Raw genomic sequence first — 14783 nt, 5'->3', positions numbered from 1 at the left:
AATTCCAATCTCTCTCCATTCACTGTAACATCACACTGAGGGTCACCTTCTCTCTCAATAACCATCACTTTACTCTCTCATATACCTCTCTACTCCATCTTATCCTCAGCCTCCCCCTCCCTCTCCCTGCCCTACACCTCACCCACATACACTCTCATAGTTAGTCTCTCACTCTCTATCCCATCTGTGAGTGGGAAAAGAGGCAGAATGATGATGACAATGATTACAATGAATCCTATGATGTATTCACTGTAAATACTGATCTACGGAGTTTGTTCATTTTTTTTTAATGGCTTTGTATGTGCAGCTGTCAGCCTTCTTGGACAAACTGCAGGAGCTCCCATTAACAAATGACAAAAGTTTTACTGCAGGGATTACCATTCATGATTATAAGTGCATTTATGACACCCCAGATGCAGCTGAAGTATATAAATCATACATACATCATCTAATGCTGTGTTGCCCCATGAAGAGAGCAGCAGAAATATAAACTGTTACTAAAGATTGTATAATTCATGACACCCAAATTCTGCAAAAATACCGTGTTACTCAAGACCAGGAAGTCAGGTTTGTTGATGTCATGTGAGCGTCCAGCAGAGGGCAATGGGCTGACTCAAACCCGAAACTCATTCATCCCCAAATCATTCTGGTTAGGCTGGGTTACATTATGTTTGGATGAATTTGGTTAGGTTAAGTTGTCCTATGTTAGGTTTCGTTAAATTATGTTAGGGTGCCTTACATCATTTTAGGTCAGGTTAGCTGGGACAAGTGATTAGTGATGAACTGACTTTGAAATCAAATACAGGTAAACCTAAATGTCTTGCATGGTGGGTGACCGCTTGCCATGGTTTGCGTGTAAAACTGGTGGCTGTATGGTTGATAGCTTGAAAACTATGCCTCTCTGCAACTTTTCTGAAGTATCAGCAATTGCAAATGACAATTACATTATACGGAAGTTTATTGGGAAAGAAAATATCTCTCTACAGACAGATGCCATGACCTCATAAGGGATGGCCATTTGTCTTTGAGCTGGTTGCTTTCCAGGGAGGGGCACTAAACCTTCACCAAACCACTTGTTGACATGTAGGAAGAACAATTGTAAATTTTGTGCATAGGAGTTCTCCTGCTATTTCTTCATCATCATCACCTGATGGAAGTACTCCATGCTGGCATTTTGATACAGTACTCTGAAGAATACACATTTTAGTAATTAAGCTGCACAGCCTCATGTATAGATGGATATCACATAAGCCAAACCTATAAACACCTAACCAAATTGTGAACACCACACCTTGATTCTCACCTTGGCATGCTTCAGCCCTAAGTACTGTATGTGGCTTTCATGGTTACATCAGGTACTTAGCAACTAAATAAGCTGAACCTAAACATTCCTAACCAAACTACGAACACCCCCCCCCCCAAAGAAAAAAGTATGTGGCTTTTATGTTTAAGTTAGGTCTTTAGCAATTACAGTATTTTTAACAGACCTAACCCAAAAAGACCTGACCAAACCATGAACATCACACACTTCAGTCCTAACCTTAACATGCTTCAGCCCTAACCTGTACAAATAAAACTAAAATGACTACAGGCAGTCTTTGTTATAAGTTTGGAATACTGCACATTCTAAAATATCATAACTTTTTACGTAGAATATCATATCGTATCGTTTATAAAGGCTCCAGGGTGTTCGTATGCGTTGGTCTTGGTCGTCTAATGGTGACTCTCCATGCTTCTTAATCTCTGGCAGCCTCCCTAGTCAGTCTCTTATCCCAGTGGTCTGCTTCTCACAACCCTATCCCTGATGTTCACACGTCTCACTTTCCTCACCCAATTGTCCTCAAACACCCTCTCCACATACCCAAACCAACACAATAGATACTGTACATAGAGTAAAATAGCAAATCAGCTTTACAGGTAGCAAATGAACCTTAATATATATATTTTTTAATTAACCACGTATTTCATAGCAAAAATTAATGCCAAAAATGGAAACCTGTAGAAAAGGCCAACTGTATGTGGCCTTCATGGTTAGGATGCTGGCAGATCTGCACCAAGTGAACTTAAAAATTGCCAACAAAAGGCTAAGTCTGCAGTAGGAATATGACTGCATTTTATTACCATTAGTACAAAATGACGGAACTAACTTTCAAGGGGAAATGAAGAGACATTTAAAATCACTCTCTCAAATAATATACAGAAGAAAATTCCACTTTGAAACAGCTTTATAAAACTGACAATTATATTACACACACAATTTAGAACAGTTTCAACTGACAAATACTGAAAGCTTTATAATAAGGAAAAATTTCATTATAAAGCCATTCACTTTTTCTATATATCTAAAGCCAGACAGATTTTTCCCATATGTGGTAGTCACAAACAAACTGGCTCCATGTCACCCTGTCCCCTGTCATTTGACTGCCCTCCCCCCAGCTTGTTACAGTATCAGTATGTTAATTCACTTGCAACACCCAAATTCTGCAGAAATACACTACCGTAATATGATGTAAGGATAACAACCAATGAATGTTGCTTTCACAGTTAGGTTAGGCAGTGTTAGACTTGGTGTGTCTGTAAAAATGTTGCAGTTGGTAAACATACGCTTTACTTTATGCAGCAGAAGCACCTTACCAAATCAGTTCCTCTTCTTCCTGATTGTTTTTATATTTTTCTGGTTATTTCTAGGATGGTAAATGAATATTACATGCTAAATTTATTTTCCTATTGTTTTTAGCCATGTTCCTTCTGCTGTATAACTATTTCTTGAGTGTATTGGCCGTCACCTCCATCACACGTCCCAGTCACCTTTTAGTACCTCTTCCTAACCCAAGATTTTAGGTAAATTTGTACAAGTTGCCAATATACCCCCCTGGTTGTGCAGTATATTTTTCTGGACCTAACCTGACCTGACCTAACCTAACCTAACCAGCTGCAGTGGAATGCTTACCTTAGAGTTAGGTATCATACTATTTGTTCACGGTGGTAATATCCCTGAACCACATACTGGCAACTTGTAAAATAATACCACATTTTAACCTAACCAAAGCTAACCAAGCAACTTAACCTAACCTAACTAAACCAAGAATCAAGGTAAGGTTTAGCACCAAACGTCGGTGGGGCACAAGGAACATGATGGTAACACAAGAAAAAGGGCACGTGCAAATAATTGTTTACCACCACAAAAATAGGAAAATACAGAAAACAACTGGAGTAACAGCAACTGAATTGGTAAGGTCCTTCTGCTGCTTCAGGTAAAACCCACATTTATCGGGTGGTTTTACGGTAATTACTTCAGAAATATGCATTTACAAGTCTTTCACACCTAGCACTTTGATAATCAAGTATTTTATAGTGAAAAAATTGCAATATTGTTTTATTGGACTAAAGAAATGGAGTTATGAAATGAAATTGCTAAAGACCTCTGGAATAACAGTTCTTTAATTTTACTTTACGCCACAAACATTCTGCAACATACAACTGTAGCTCCACCTAACCCAGAAAAATAATAATAAAATAAATAAATCTCTCTATATATATACCTAGGCTGCTTCCCCCAATAAATAAGTACCGGTAAAAAAATCATAACATCCATTAATATTCTTTTGACCATAATTATCCACTTGAATCAGATTTTTTTTGCATTATTCTTATTACCTCCATACGATTTGCCTCAGCTCAAGATGGAGTTAGTGAAATGACGGTTTATAAACAACTTTCAATAACACATGCAGTTATACATCATTTTGAAGGTGAACAAAATCGTCTGGTGGCAAGAACAAAATCGTCGTAATGAATAGATTCTCATGGATCATATTTTACCTTGTATGCTGAGAGGGAACTGACAAGGGAAGAATACACATCAATTAAACAATAAATATACACCACACCCACACTCAAACACGATTAAATTATCAGAAATTATACACCACAGCATCACGTACCACAGCACCGCCATCCAGCCAGGAAATAAGGTCATGTGGCGTTATTTTCCCCTGCAGCAGGAGGTCCAACACAGCTGCCATGTTATTTTCTTGACTAGTTCGAAAACCAAAACACGTGCGATGTTTATTTCGGCTAAAAATTTTTCGGTTTGAATATTTCGGTTTAATCGATCTTGCTTTATATTTTCGCTTCCTTTCTTTGTTAATCATCTGCTAAGTATATTGTACAAATTCAACTACTATAATTTCATACCTTTTTATTTTAGGCTACCACCAATTTTATTTTCATTCACCTGTCTACAGGTGTCTCTATAGCCAAGTAAATTCGGAAGGAAAAATTGACAAATAACTAAATAAATATATAAACAAACAAATAAATAAATAAATAAATGGCCTTGAAACAGCCTTCATCAGAGCACTGTCTATGAGTTAAGGAAAATTGGAACTGTTACTTAATACAAACTTTCTGAATGAAGGGGATGTCACCGACAGCTGGAACGAGAAGCAGTAGACCGACCATAAGAGTGACTAAACTAACAGAATAAGACAAGGATAGCAAAGACAGTGAGGTGAGGCCTGCTATTGGTGGGGGGTTGAGGAGGGGAAAGGAGGTGTCTGAAAGTTGTGTTGGGCATAGGAGGTTCTCTACACCTTCTTCCTAGCGATTTAGTTTGTATATGTCTATTGAAATTTCTTAGGTGGTGTTAATAGTTCGGTGTGTGTCTTTGTTAAGGTGGCGTGTGTGTGTGTGTGTGTGTGTGTGTGTGTGTGTGTGAGAGAGAGACAGACAGGCAGAGACAGAGAGCACCTTTCCCTAGTCGTACTCCACAAGTCCATACACACAGCTTTCATATCGCCCAGCCACACTCTGAGAATCAAGGTTTTTGCCCACATTTCGCTGTATTTTGATTTGATTTAGGAATATCATATAAAAACAATAGCTGATAAGTGGACAGAATTGGATTTTTGGGAAGAAAAAGGGATGATTGGGTGAAGAAGGTATTGTTGTCATTATTCATGCTCTCTCTCTGTTCCGCGACAACTCGTCATTAGCGACCTATTCCGTACAAACATTGCTGCTATTGAGTAAAAATAATATAAAGGAAAGTTTTTAGCTTCCATCATCATCATCATCATCATCATCATCATCGCCTCTTCCTCACGTAAAGATGATGATGACGATGACATTAACGTTCTCTTCTATGGTCATGATGGTGATGATGATGATGATACCTTAACTTTCCCCTATGGGATGACGATGATGATGATGGTGCCACCTCAACCGATGGAAAGGTATATACACAGAGACAGACAGACATTCACACATAAAAAGACAGACGGAAAGATAATATATATAGACAGACCGACAAAAAGACAAACGGATAGCGACAAATTGGTAATGGATAAACAGACGGATAGATAAGAGACATACTGATGGATCGATACAGATAGATAGCAGGCCCGTAGCCAAAATTTTCGAAAAAGGGGAGGGGGTCTTTTCTGCTGACACTGGCCTTGCACAGCAGCCGGCTGGTCAAAGGTGTGCTGCTGCTGCTGGTCAAAGGTGTGCTGCCTGCTGCTGGTCAAAGGTGTGCTGCCTGCTGCTGGTCAAAGGTGTGCTGCCTGCTGCTGGTCAAAGGTGTGCTGCCTGCTGCTGGTCAAAGGTGTGCTGCCTGCTGCTGGTCAAAGGTGTGCTGCTGCTGCTGCTGGTCAAAGGTGTGCTGCCTGCTGCTGGTCAAAGGTGTGCTGCCTGCTGCTGATCAAAGGTGTGCTGCCTGCTGCTGGTCAAAGGTGTGCTGCCTGCTGCTGGTCAAAGGTGTGCTGCCTGCTGCAGGTCAAAGGTGTGCTGCCTGCTGCAGGTCAAAGGTGTGCTGCCTGCTGCAGGTCAAAGGTGTGCTGCCTGCTGCAGGTCAAAGGTGTGCTGCCTGCTGCTGGTCAAAGGTGTGCTGCCTGCTGCTGGTCAAAGGTGTGCTGCCTGCTGCTGGTCAAAGGTGTGCTGCCTGCTGCTGGTCAAAAGTGTGCTGCTGCTGGTCAAAGGTGTGCTGCCTGCTGGTCAAAGGTGTGCTGCTGCTGGTCAAAGGTGTGCTGCCTGCTTGCTGTGCGGGTCTGGGAGTATGCATAAGCGACGTGGAGAAGCAGCACAAAACTTCCAAACAACGGAGAGTGTTTTTCGCAATGATAGTAAAAATACACTGAAAGAGAGAGAGAGAGAGAGAGAGAGAGAGAGAGACTGGTGGATAGACATTCTGAATAGGATGTCACCGAGAGTTGGAACGAAAAGCAGACAGACAGACCATAAGCGACTAAACGGAATAAGACAAGGATAGCAAAGACTCCCCACCCACCAAACCTGCTCACAGAGGTAGAAAAATGTTTACACTCAATGCTAGTTTACTACACGACACTATAAAGCAGTTTTTCTAGGATCCAAATTCCCCCAGAATACAACCCATAGTAATCGACGTTACAAGGCTGCAGGAAAGGCGACAAAAACAAACTTTGTCCATTAGTCGCATGGGTCCCGAGTACACACACACACACATTATAGATCTTTGTGATACGTCAGGATAATAGATTCGACTGATATGGAAAATTAGAGACAAATTCAGATTTCTGTTTGATGTTTTATGTACAAATTCGTAAAAGCAGCATTTTTTTTACGAAAGCCATTACAAAAGGATAAAAACAATAAGTTAACAGCACATCCTCGTTGTCTCTTTTATTCTCTATATGTATTTTTACTGTTTCTCTAAATCCACATTTATCATTGTTCTAGACTCGCCTATTTAAAAAATCTATTTTCAGTTGTATTAAAAAATGAAAGTTTTATTCTGAATTACACATACTCTTGTAAGTGGAGTGCTGAACACCTGCGTTGCCGACATATCTAAAACGGCCAATGCTTCGAAGTAATGGAAAAATGCATTGCTGTTTCGTGGCATAGGTAGCGAATTTATTAGTGAAAATTTTTATTGATATGCGGACCATACAATGGAATGGCTGCCAGGAAAAAAATATCAAATTCTATGAAGCAAACGGGTCAGTAAAAAAATTAAAAAAGGAGTTTATGTAGCGAATTTTAAAACAGTGCGTGGTGTGCCAGCGTCTGTGAAGTCTTCGGGTTGGGCTATAAAAGCATGATTGGTCCGTAGCCCATGTAGTCGCCAAAGAATACCGTAGCGTAGTACATGTAGCCCTCACCACCCACTATTTTCTGCATCGTTGCCTCGCCTGGAAAATATGGTAAAATTATCGTACCTCACTTTTTTTTTAACCTACCCAAACCAAACCAATCCAGCCTAACCTATATGAGGCTGTGCTGTATTAACTGAAGTGACTGGTACTCTGAATTCTTGTCATTGGGAGAACTCTCCATTGGTGTACAGAAAAATAATGAGTACCGTTAGGGGTTGAAACGATAAGAGAACCGAAAATGTATACCGTCCGTTAGTAGTTTTATATATTTCAAGACGAGTTTGGGCTCTTTTTTTGTGGTGGGGGGGAGGGCAAGAAAGCTCCATAAACATCATTTCCTCAGCGATTAGCATTTGGATATGGGTGGTTATATACCATTTTCTAGGTTGTTTACGCATAGTATGGCGATACTGGAAAGATTTATATAACAGAATAGGACAGTAAGGTGTAATAAAGTAAACCGATTAGGGAAACGTGTTAGGAAGCTTCCTCAACCTGGGAGAAAACGGGCCTTTCAGTGACCTGTGCACGCCCCTGGAATTCCTGACAGAGATGAGGTGGTGGTCGAGTGTATGGGGAAGCGGTCTGCTGTTTGAAGGATGTGAGTTCATTCCCTAAATTTCGAAAGGAAACCGTTTGACCGAGCAAGGAACAGTTTGATTATTTGAACTTCATTACAAAAGACTACTGATTTTCAAGACCTGCCAATACATCGTAAGAGCACCCATTCAATCATAAATATATAAACAAATAAATTTCACCAAACAAATAATAAATACTCACCAAAAATGGAGACTGCTATTATCTTAAGCGTGACGGCAACTAGGGTAAGGCCCGTCACCTTTAGCACTGGCGTCAAGAAAACTTTGAACACAACGGTAAAAAATTTAAGTATCAAGCCGCCCCACCCACCGGGCCATCCTCGATCCTGATAGCGGAAAAAAAAAGAAAAAAAAAAAGAAGAAAAATGGTTAAATTTGTCTATGGATAGTTACGGAGAGAGAGAGAGAGAGAGAGAGAGAGAGAGAGAGAGAGAGAGCAGACTTTCAAACTTCTATGATGAGACATAGGAACCCAACGAACTTTTCAAAATATAGCAAATTCAAAAAGAAAACTATATATCAGTATTATTTTCCGCAATTAAATCAGAGAAACTTAAACCCTCGGGATAATAAAGGAAAATATAACAAAAAACATTAAATATTCTTCGATATACTTACGTCGATGTACTGATTGAAGAGTAAATTCAGGATAATTTCCACAACATCGGAGACAAAATTAATTCGACCAGATATAAGGCCGCTGTCAAACATCTGTGGATATAGTAGTAGTAGTAGTAGTAGTAGTAGTAATAATAATAATGGTTTGTAGAGGAGTTTGGAAGGGTGTGTGAAAGGAGGAAATTGAAAGTAAATGAGAATAAGAGTAAAGTGATGAAGTGTACGAGGTTGATAGATGGTAGGGGGATGAATATAGTTTTGAATGGTGAGTTGCTTGAGGAGGTAGATTGTTTTAAATATCTAGGGTCACATGTTGCTGTGGATGGAAGAATAGATGCAGAAGTGAAGTTTAGAATAAATGAAGTAGGAAAGGTGCTGGGAGGAATGAAAAAAGTGTTTAAATGTCGTTCGCTTAGAATGGATGTAAAGAGAAGGCTGTATGAGGGTGTTGAGGTACCGACTGCATTATATGGGTCTGAAACATGGAATATGGGTGTAGCAGAGAGGAAAAGTTTGAATGTAATGGAGATGAGATGTCTGAGGAGTATGTGTGGAGTGACGCGTATGGATCGGGTGCGAAATGATGAAGTGCGAAGGAGAACTGGAGTTGTTCGGGAGATGGCTGGTAGAGTTGAGCAGAGGGTGTTGCAATGGTTTGGGCATATGGAGAGAATGGATAATGAGCGATTGGTGAAAAAGATAACTAGATCTGATGTGAGAGGTGTAAGGCTGAGAGGAAGACCACGAATAGGATGGATGGACAGTGTGAAGAGAGCGCTGGATGCGAGAGGGATGTCTGTTGAGCAAGGAAGAGTGGCTGTGCGTGACAGAAATAAATGGAGAGAAATTGTGAATGAATAAGTGATGACGCAGCCCTGAGGGGATATTCTCCCGCATTTGGTCTGATCAGCTAGTCAGGTCAGGTGCGGGTAAGGGGATGGGTCTGTTATGATGTGGCAGGGGTAAACCAGTTCTGCTGTCGGGCCCTGCTGCGGATGTCACTGATTGCATTGCCCAGTTGACCCTTGTGCGGTGTGGTGCGGTGAGGATCTGTCCGTTCTCCCCTTTGGGGCTAAGATGCGAATGAATGTGTTTGAATGGATGAGTAAATGGAGAGTGAGTCGTCCTGTCTCGGCTACCTCCCTTTCCTTGGGGGAAGCAGCCTAGGTATATAGATAGATAGATAGATTTGCTTGTTTCTCAAAATCGTCACTTTCTAAACTCATTCGCGCTCAAAACTTCAAAGTAACATACCATTGCCTCCACTGGCCAATACTCTTAACTTGGAAAAAAAAAAAAAAAAAAAAAAAAAAAAAAAAAAATTATGTGGTCCTGGGTCTACTTAAGCACAACCCAGGCTTCTACAGTTATCCGAAGAAAATTTAAAATGCTCTAGTTTTGGCGGGAACAGAATCAGAGTTCCCCAGATCATGGAACAGAATCAGTTTTTCTAATCATGGCGGGCTTTTGATATTGTTTATATTCTTAGGCCTGTATTCTCGACGGTTAAGGAAGCTCCCCAACACCTCTTTCTTACAGATTTATTTTTGGATACGGCTGGCTATTATCGGTATGTACGTTATTTATGCAAAGTATGGAGATATTGGAATGATTTAAGGAACACAAAAGGACAGCATGATGTAACATGCCAAATAAATCGCTTAGGAAGAGGTGTTGAGGAGCTATCTTAACCGACGGGAACCAGGAAGAGTATAATTGAGTTACCCCGAGCATTAGGGGGTTACAGAAGGAATAAATAGGCCAATAACAGTTGTAAAGTACCTTGTTTGGAACTGTGATATCCCTCGTCTGCTTTGAACTCCTTTCCACAGAGCAATGTCGATCCGGCCCACAAACCCAATCCGGCACCAAGTCGCAGGATAGGTTACGTTAGATTGCGTTAGGATACGCTAGGTTAGGATTGGATCACTTTAAATGAGATTAGATTTAGGATACGTTAAAGTTAGGTCTATTTACGTTAGTCTGGGTGTAGGTGAGAATAGATTATGTGAGGATGGGTTAGTTTAAGTCTAGATAGGGTAGGCTAGGTTAGATTAGGTTTAGAGTTAGATTATGTGGGATTAGGCCAGGTTAATAGGACAGATGCGACTTAAGACGGACTCAGCATGGGGCCAAGTGAATCTGAAAGCCTTCCACCACACTGTGAGGTCCCGGGTTCGTCCACGGCTTCGAGTCTTCCATCAACACCGTTTCAACACAACATTTTCGTATTTTCGATTTATTCTTGCGAGGAAACGGGGGGGGGGGGCTAAAAACAGGGAAATGACTGTAAAGATAACAATAACTCAAAAGACAATTTCAGAGTTACATTATACCTTATAGCAAACAATTTTGAGTGAGCTGGGAGGGGAGTAGGAGGGCAAGACCAAGGATGAGATGGCAGGATAGAGGTAACTGGGAATGGGGGGAATGGAGATTGAGACTACCTAGGAGTGAGTGAAATAGAGGAGGGGTACAGGAAGGGGAAGACCGAGGATGAGATGGAGGGATAGAGTAGAGGTATATGAGAAAGGGGAGCGAAAGCTGGGGGAATGGAGTGAGAGGCTAACTAGGAGTGTAAGGAGGAGGGGGAGGCTGAGGTTGATATGGAGGGATGGAGAGGTATATGAGAGAGGGGGGTGAAAGTTGTGAGAAAGGCAGCAAAATGGCAAGGGACAGGCTGACATGGAGGCGATTTGTTTGTGGCCACCCCTTACGGGTAAGGAGTCTGGCTATAGATAGATGGATGAACTGATAGACAGATAGACGGATGGATAGATAGACTGATAGATAGTCACAGTTTACGTAGCAATAATATGCTTCTCTGGCTGAAATGATAATCGTTGTTGATGGTTTAATACTGTATATACAAGGTGTGTATAACAATATGGTGGGGAATGACCACCCACGTAAAATTCAAAACCACAGCAATTTCATTTTTGTTCCCTAGCACCTCTTCCTTAGCGATTTATTTTCCATACTACCCATTAATAGCCTTTCTTTTTTTTTTTTTTTTTAGCTTATATCTTCTTTAAATATCGACATAGATTGCATAACAAGAATACTGACGGCATTTTCGGGGTGTGGAGACGTTATTATTTCCCTCGATTATTGTATTCAAATTATTGGAGAGGTTTTAAATTTTCTGAGCTTGACACTGCCTTCAAGAAATGCTGCACTACCAGGTGGCCAAAAGCTAGCCACATCTGAGGCAGTACTCTAGTATGGTTGGGAAGCTTACTTAACACCTCTTCCTTACCGATTTACTTCTATATTCTTGTTTTGTGCAATGTGTCGATATTGAAAAGACGGGATAATAATGAGATGGGAAAATAAATCGCTCACGAAGAGGTGGTACGATAACACCTCTTCCCTACCGATTTCTGATTCTCCTCCGTCACTCTACTGTGATATTCATGTAATTTATGTCAGTACTGAAAAGACATAAGTAAACCAGGAGATATTAATTAGTTGGGAAAATGAATCGTCAAGGAAAAGGTGTTAGGGAGTCTCCTTACCCGGCGAGAATACGAGCTCTGGCATCAATAGTATATATATATATATATATATATATATATATATATATATATATATATATATATATATAATGTAAATATATATCACTTATGAGGGATTAGGGTAAAATAAAAATATATATACTGAGTTACAGTCTACCCTGAATGTATAAACAGTTTTAGGGCGGTCCATTATAACACTACCTATTGCCAGACGCCATAATCCCGAAAGGGTGGCCATTTGACTTTGAGTTAGTTGTTTTACAGGGAGGGGCACTAACCCTCCACCAACCCACTTGTTGACACACACATAGGGAACACGTATGGTTTGGTTATATGGTTACCACCCAGCGTTGTAAATGGTTTCTTGGCTTACAGGAAACCATTTGGCTTGTCACTCAATGTAAAGCCACCTGAAAAGGAAAGAAAAGGAATAAGAAGTGACAGGAAAGATGGGAGAAATAGGAAGAGAGGAGGGCAGGCACAGAGAAAGAATGATAAAGGCTAAGGAAGAAGTAGGCAGCACTACATCGAGTGAGTGGATGATGTTCGCCACCACCTACCACAATTTTAACAACTTGCATGTAAAAAATATTATGCTGGTTTATTATGACATCAATAAATATATAAAACCTAGTCATAAATCGCAAACTACCTTTATAAACCGAAAACTACTGTACCTTTACAAATAAAAAACTACCTTTATAAATTGATATCTACAGTACATACGAAATAAGCTAAACAAAGTACCTCAGACCGCACCCATCAAAGACAAAACAATTTCCTTATATTCGGAAGTTTTTTAAATTCGCTATTCATTCCCTTATCCCTGTGACCTCAGGGATAAGGGACTAGAGACAGAGGCTGCCAGTGATTCGTGCAGCGTGGAAAGCCGCCATTAGGTGATCACGGCCAACGCCGTGTATGAACGATATGAAACGAAACCAGGAAGTCATATTTATAGTATTTCCTTCTTGCTGCTGCCTGAGATTTTATTCAACTTTGGATATAGTTCAGAATTATTGCAGACGTGATAAACAGCCTCCAATAACCCACAAAGGGCTTTCCTGTGTCAAATTGTCCAGGGGTTGCAGTGGAGGCTGGAGATGGATGTATTCAAATGGTGGCACTAATATAACTAGGAACTCACCTGCCTAGCTTTACGAATCTCCCTCAACTACCTCCTCAACCCCTGAAAGGAGGATGGTGGCGTGCAGAGGGGGAATTTCACCCTCCAATCTTCAGGGTCCACACCAACACACGGCCACAAAAACAACTACGCGCGTAACCCCTTCACCCTCACGATTATATTTATTCTTTCTACCTCCTCACCATTCTAGTAGGCTTTTAATTTTTCTTCGTCCTTACTACCTCAACCATTTTATTAAAGTTGCTTTTATTTATTAATTCTTGTATCTACATTCGTAACCCCTTCTCATTGGGTAAGGAAGCTCCGTAACACATCTTCCTTACCGATTTATTTCTGAATATGGCTTGTTCATATCTTTTACACGTTGTTTTTGCAGCGTATGGTGATGCTGGAACGAGATATTTAACACGGAAGAGGGTAATAAGTTGTAATATGGGAAATAAGTCAATTAGATAAAGATGTTTGGGAGTCTCATCCGACGAGAGGCCTGCGTTGTTGGGCCATTCTCGTTGGATAACACCTCTTTCTTAGCAATTAGTTCTTGGATATGGCTGGTTAATATCCTTTTGTATGTTGTTTATGCAGAGTACGGCGATGTTCGGATGATTTGTAACACAGAAAAGGGTAACAAAGTGTAACAAGCAAATTAAATCACTTAGGAAAAGGTGTTGGCGAACTTTAATATTCTTTTGCATGTCGTTTATGGCGATGTTAGATAATACATAACACAGAATAGGAAAGTGTAATAAGCAAAATAAATCGATTAGGAAAAGGTTAGAGATGACTGATGATAATGCAATAAAAGTAGCCACTAAATTCCTCAGGATTTATATCAGAAAATAGAATTCAGTGTAATAAGCAAAATAAATCACTTAGGAGAAGGTGTCAGGGAGCTTCCTTCACTGACGTAGCCACTAAACTTAGTACATGTGCTAATAATACTAATACAATACGGTACCTTCTTAACACAACCCAAGCAACTAAATGTACACTAATACTGTACTCGTTAGCACATTTAACACAGTATGTCCTTGTTATACTGGTGGTGTAGTGGTTAGAATGCCCCCAGCCAGTGCTAGCCATAGACTCGATTTCAAACCCCAAGAGGAAACTAGAGGGGTGTTTAAAATTCCACAAGGGAAGTAAACTGGTCACCTACCCTTCAATATACGGCACTAAAATACAGGACTGCCATTATAAAAGCATCCTCTATACGAGAAAACGACATGAGAATTGGCAATTTCAATTCAAATTTGGTGATGCCAGCAGGAGCCGTTAACCCTATTTTTTCCCTAAGTTATGTACTCTGTTATACCTGTTTCGTGATTCTTTGTTAATGTTATACCAGTTTCATGTGGAATTGGCTGTTACCTTGTTATGTGTCAGGGTTTAAATATCACATACTGTATTGAGAGGATGATGACAATTAGGTGTGGAAGGTGTTAAGTGTGATGTCAGGGGTGGGGTTATGAGAGGCAGACCAAAAAAGACCTGGGATAAGGTCACAGAGTGTAACCTCAGGGAAAAGGGACTGAATAGGGAGGCTGCCAGAGATCAAGCAGTGTGGAGAGCTACCATTAGATGACCAAGGCCAATGCACACGGCTTTTATAAAACTATACAATACAAACAATACAACTTTTCAAAAACCAGTACTGTACATTGAATGAAAATAGATGATGAATCAAATTTATAATTAACAATAAAGTCTGAACTCCCTCATGATCATGATATTTCAGGCACCATATTTCCAACCCAGA

General features: G+C 40.3%; 1 protein-coding gene across 1 annotated transcript in view; it reads right to left on the bottom strand.

The window, feature by feature from the left end:
• dlt (codanin-1 like protein dlt) overlaps positions 1-4027 on the bottom strand; it is a 28311-nt gene extending 24284 nt beyond the window's left edge. The window contains exon 1 of the mRNA XM_080286744.1: positions 3945-4027. Within this exon, the coding sequence (XP_080142870.1) occupies positions 3945-4025 (81 nt within the window). The 5' untranslated portion in view covers positions 4026-4027. The remainder of the gene's footprint in view (positions 1-3944) is intronic.
• Between the last annotated feature and the right edge of the window lie 10756 nt (positions 4028-14783).

The sequence above is a fragment of the Coenobita brevimanus genome, chromosome 113, assembly GCF_032717465.1.
Source record: "Coenobita brevimanus isolate Jiangsu-jjx chromosome 113, ASM3271746v2, whole genome shotgun sequence".
Classification (NCBI taxonomy): domain Eukaryota; kingdom Metazoa; phylum Arthropoda; class Malacostraca; order Decapoda; family Coenobitidae; genus Coenobita; species Coenobita brevimanus.
The sequence above is the reverse complement of the archived record's forward strand: the minus strand, read 5'-3'. Positions and strand labels throughout refer to the sequence as shown.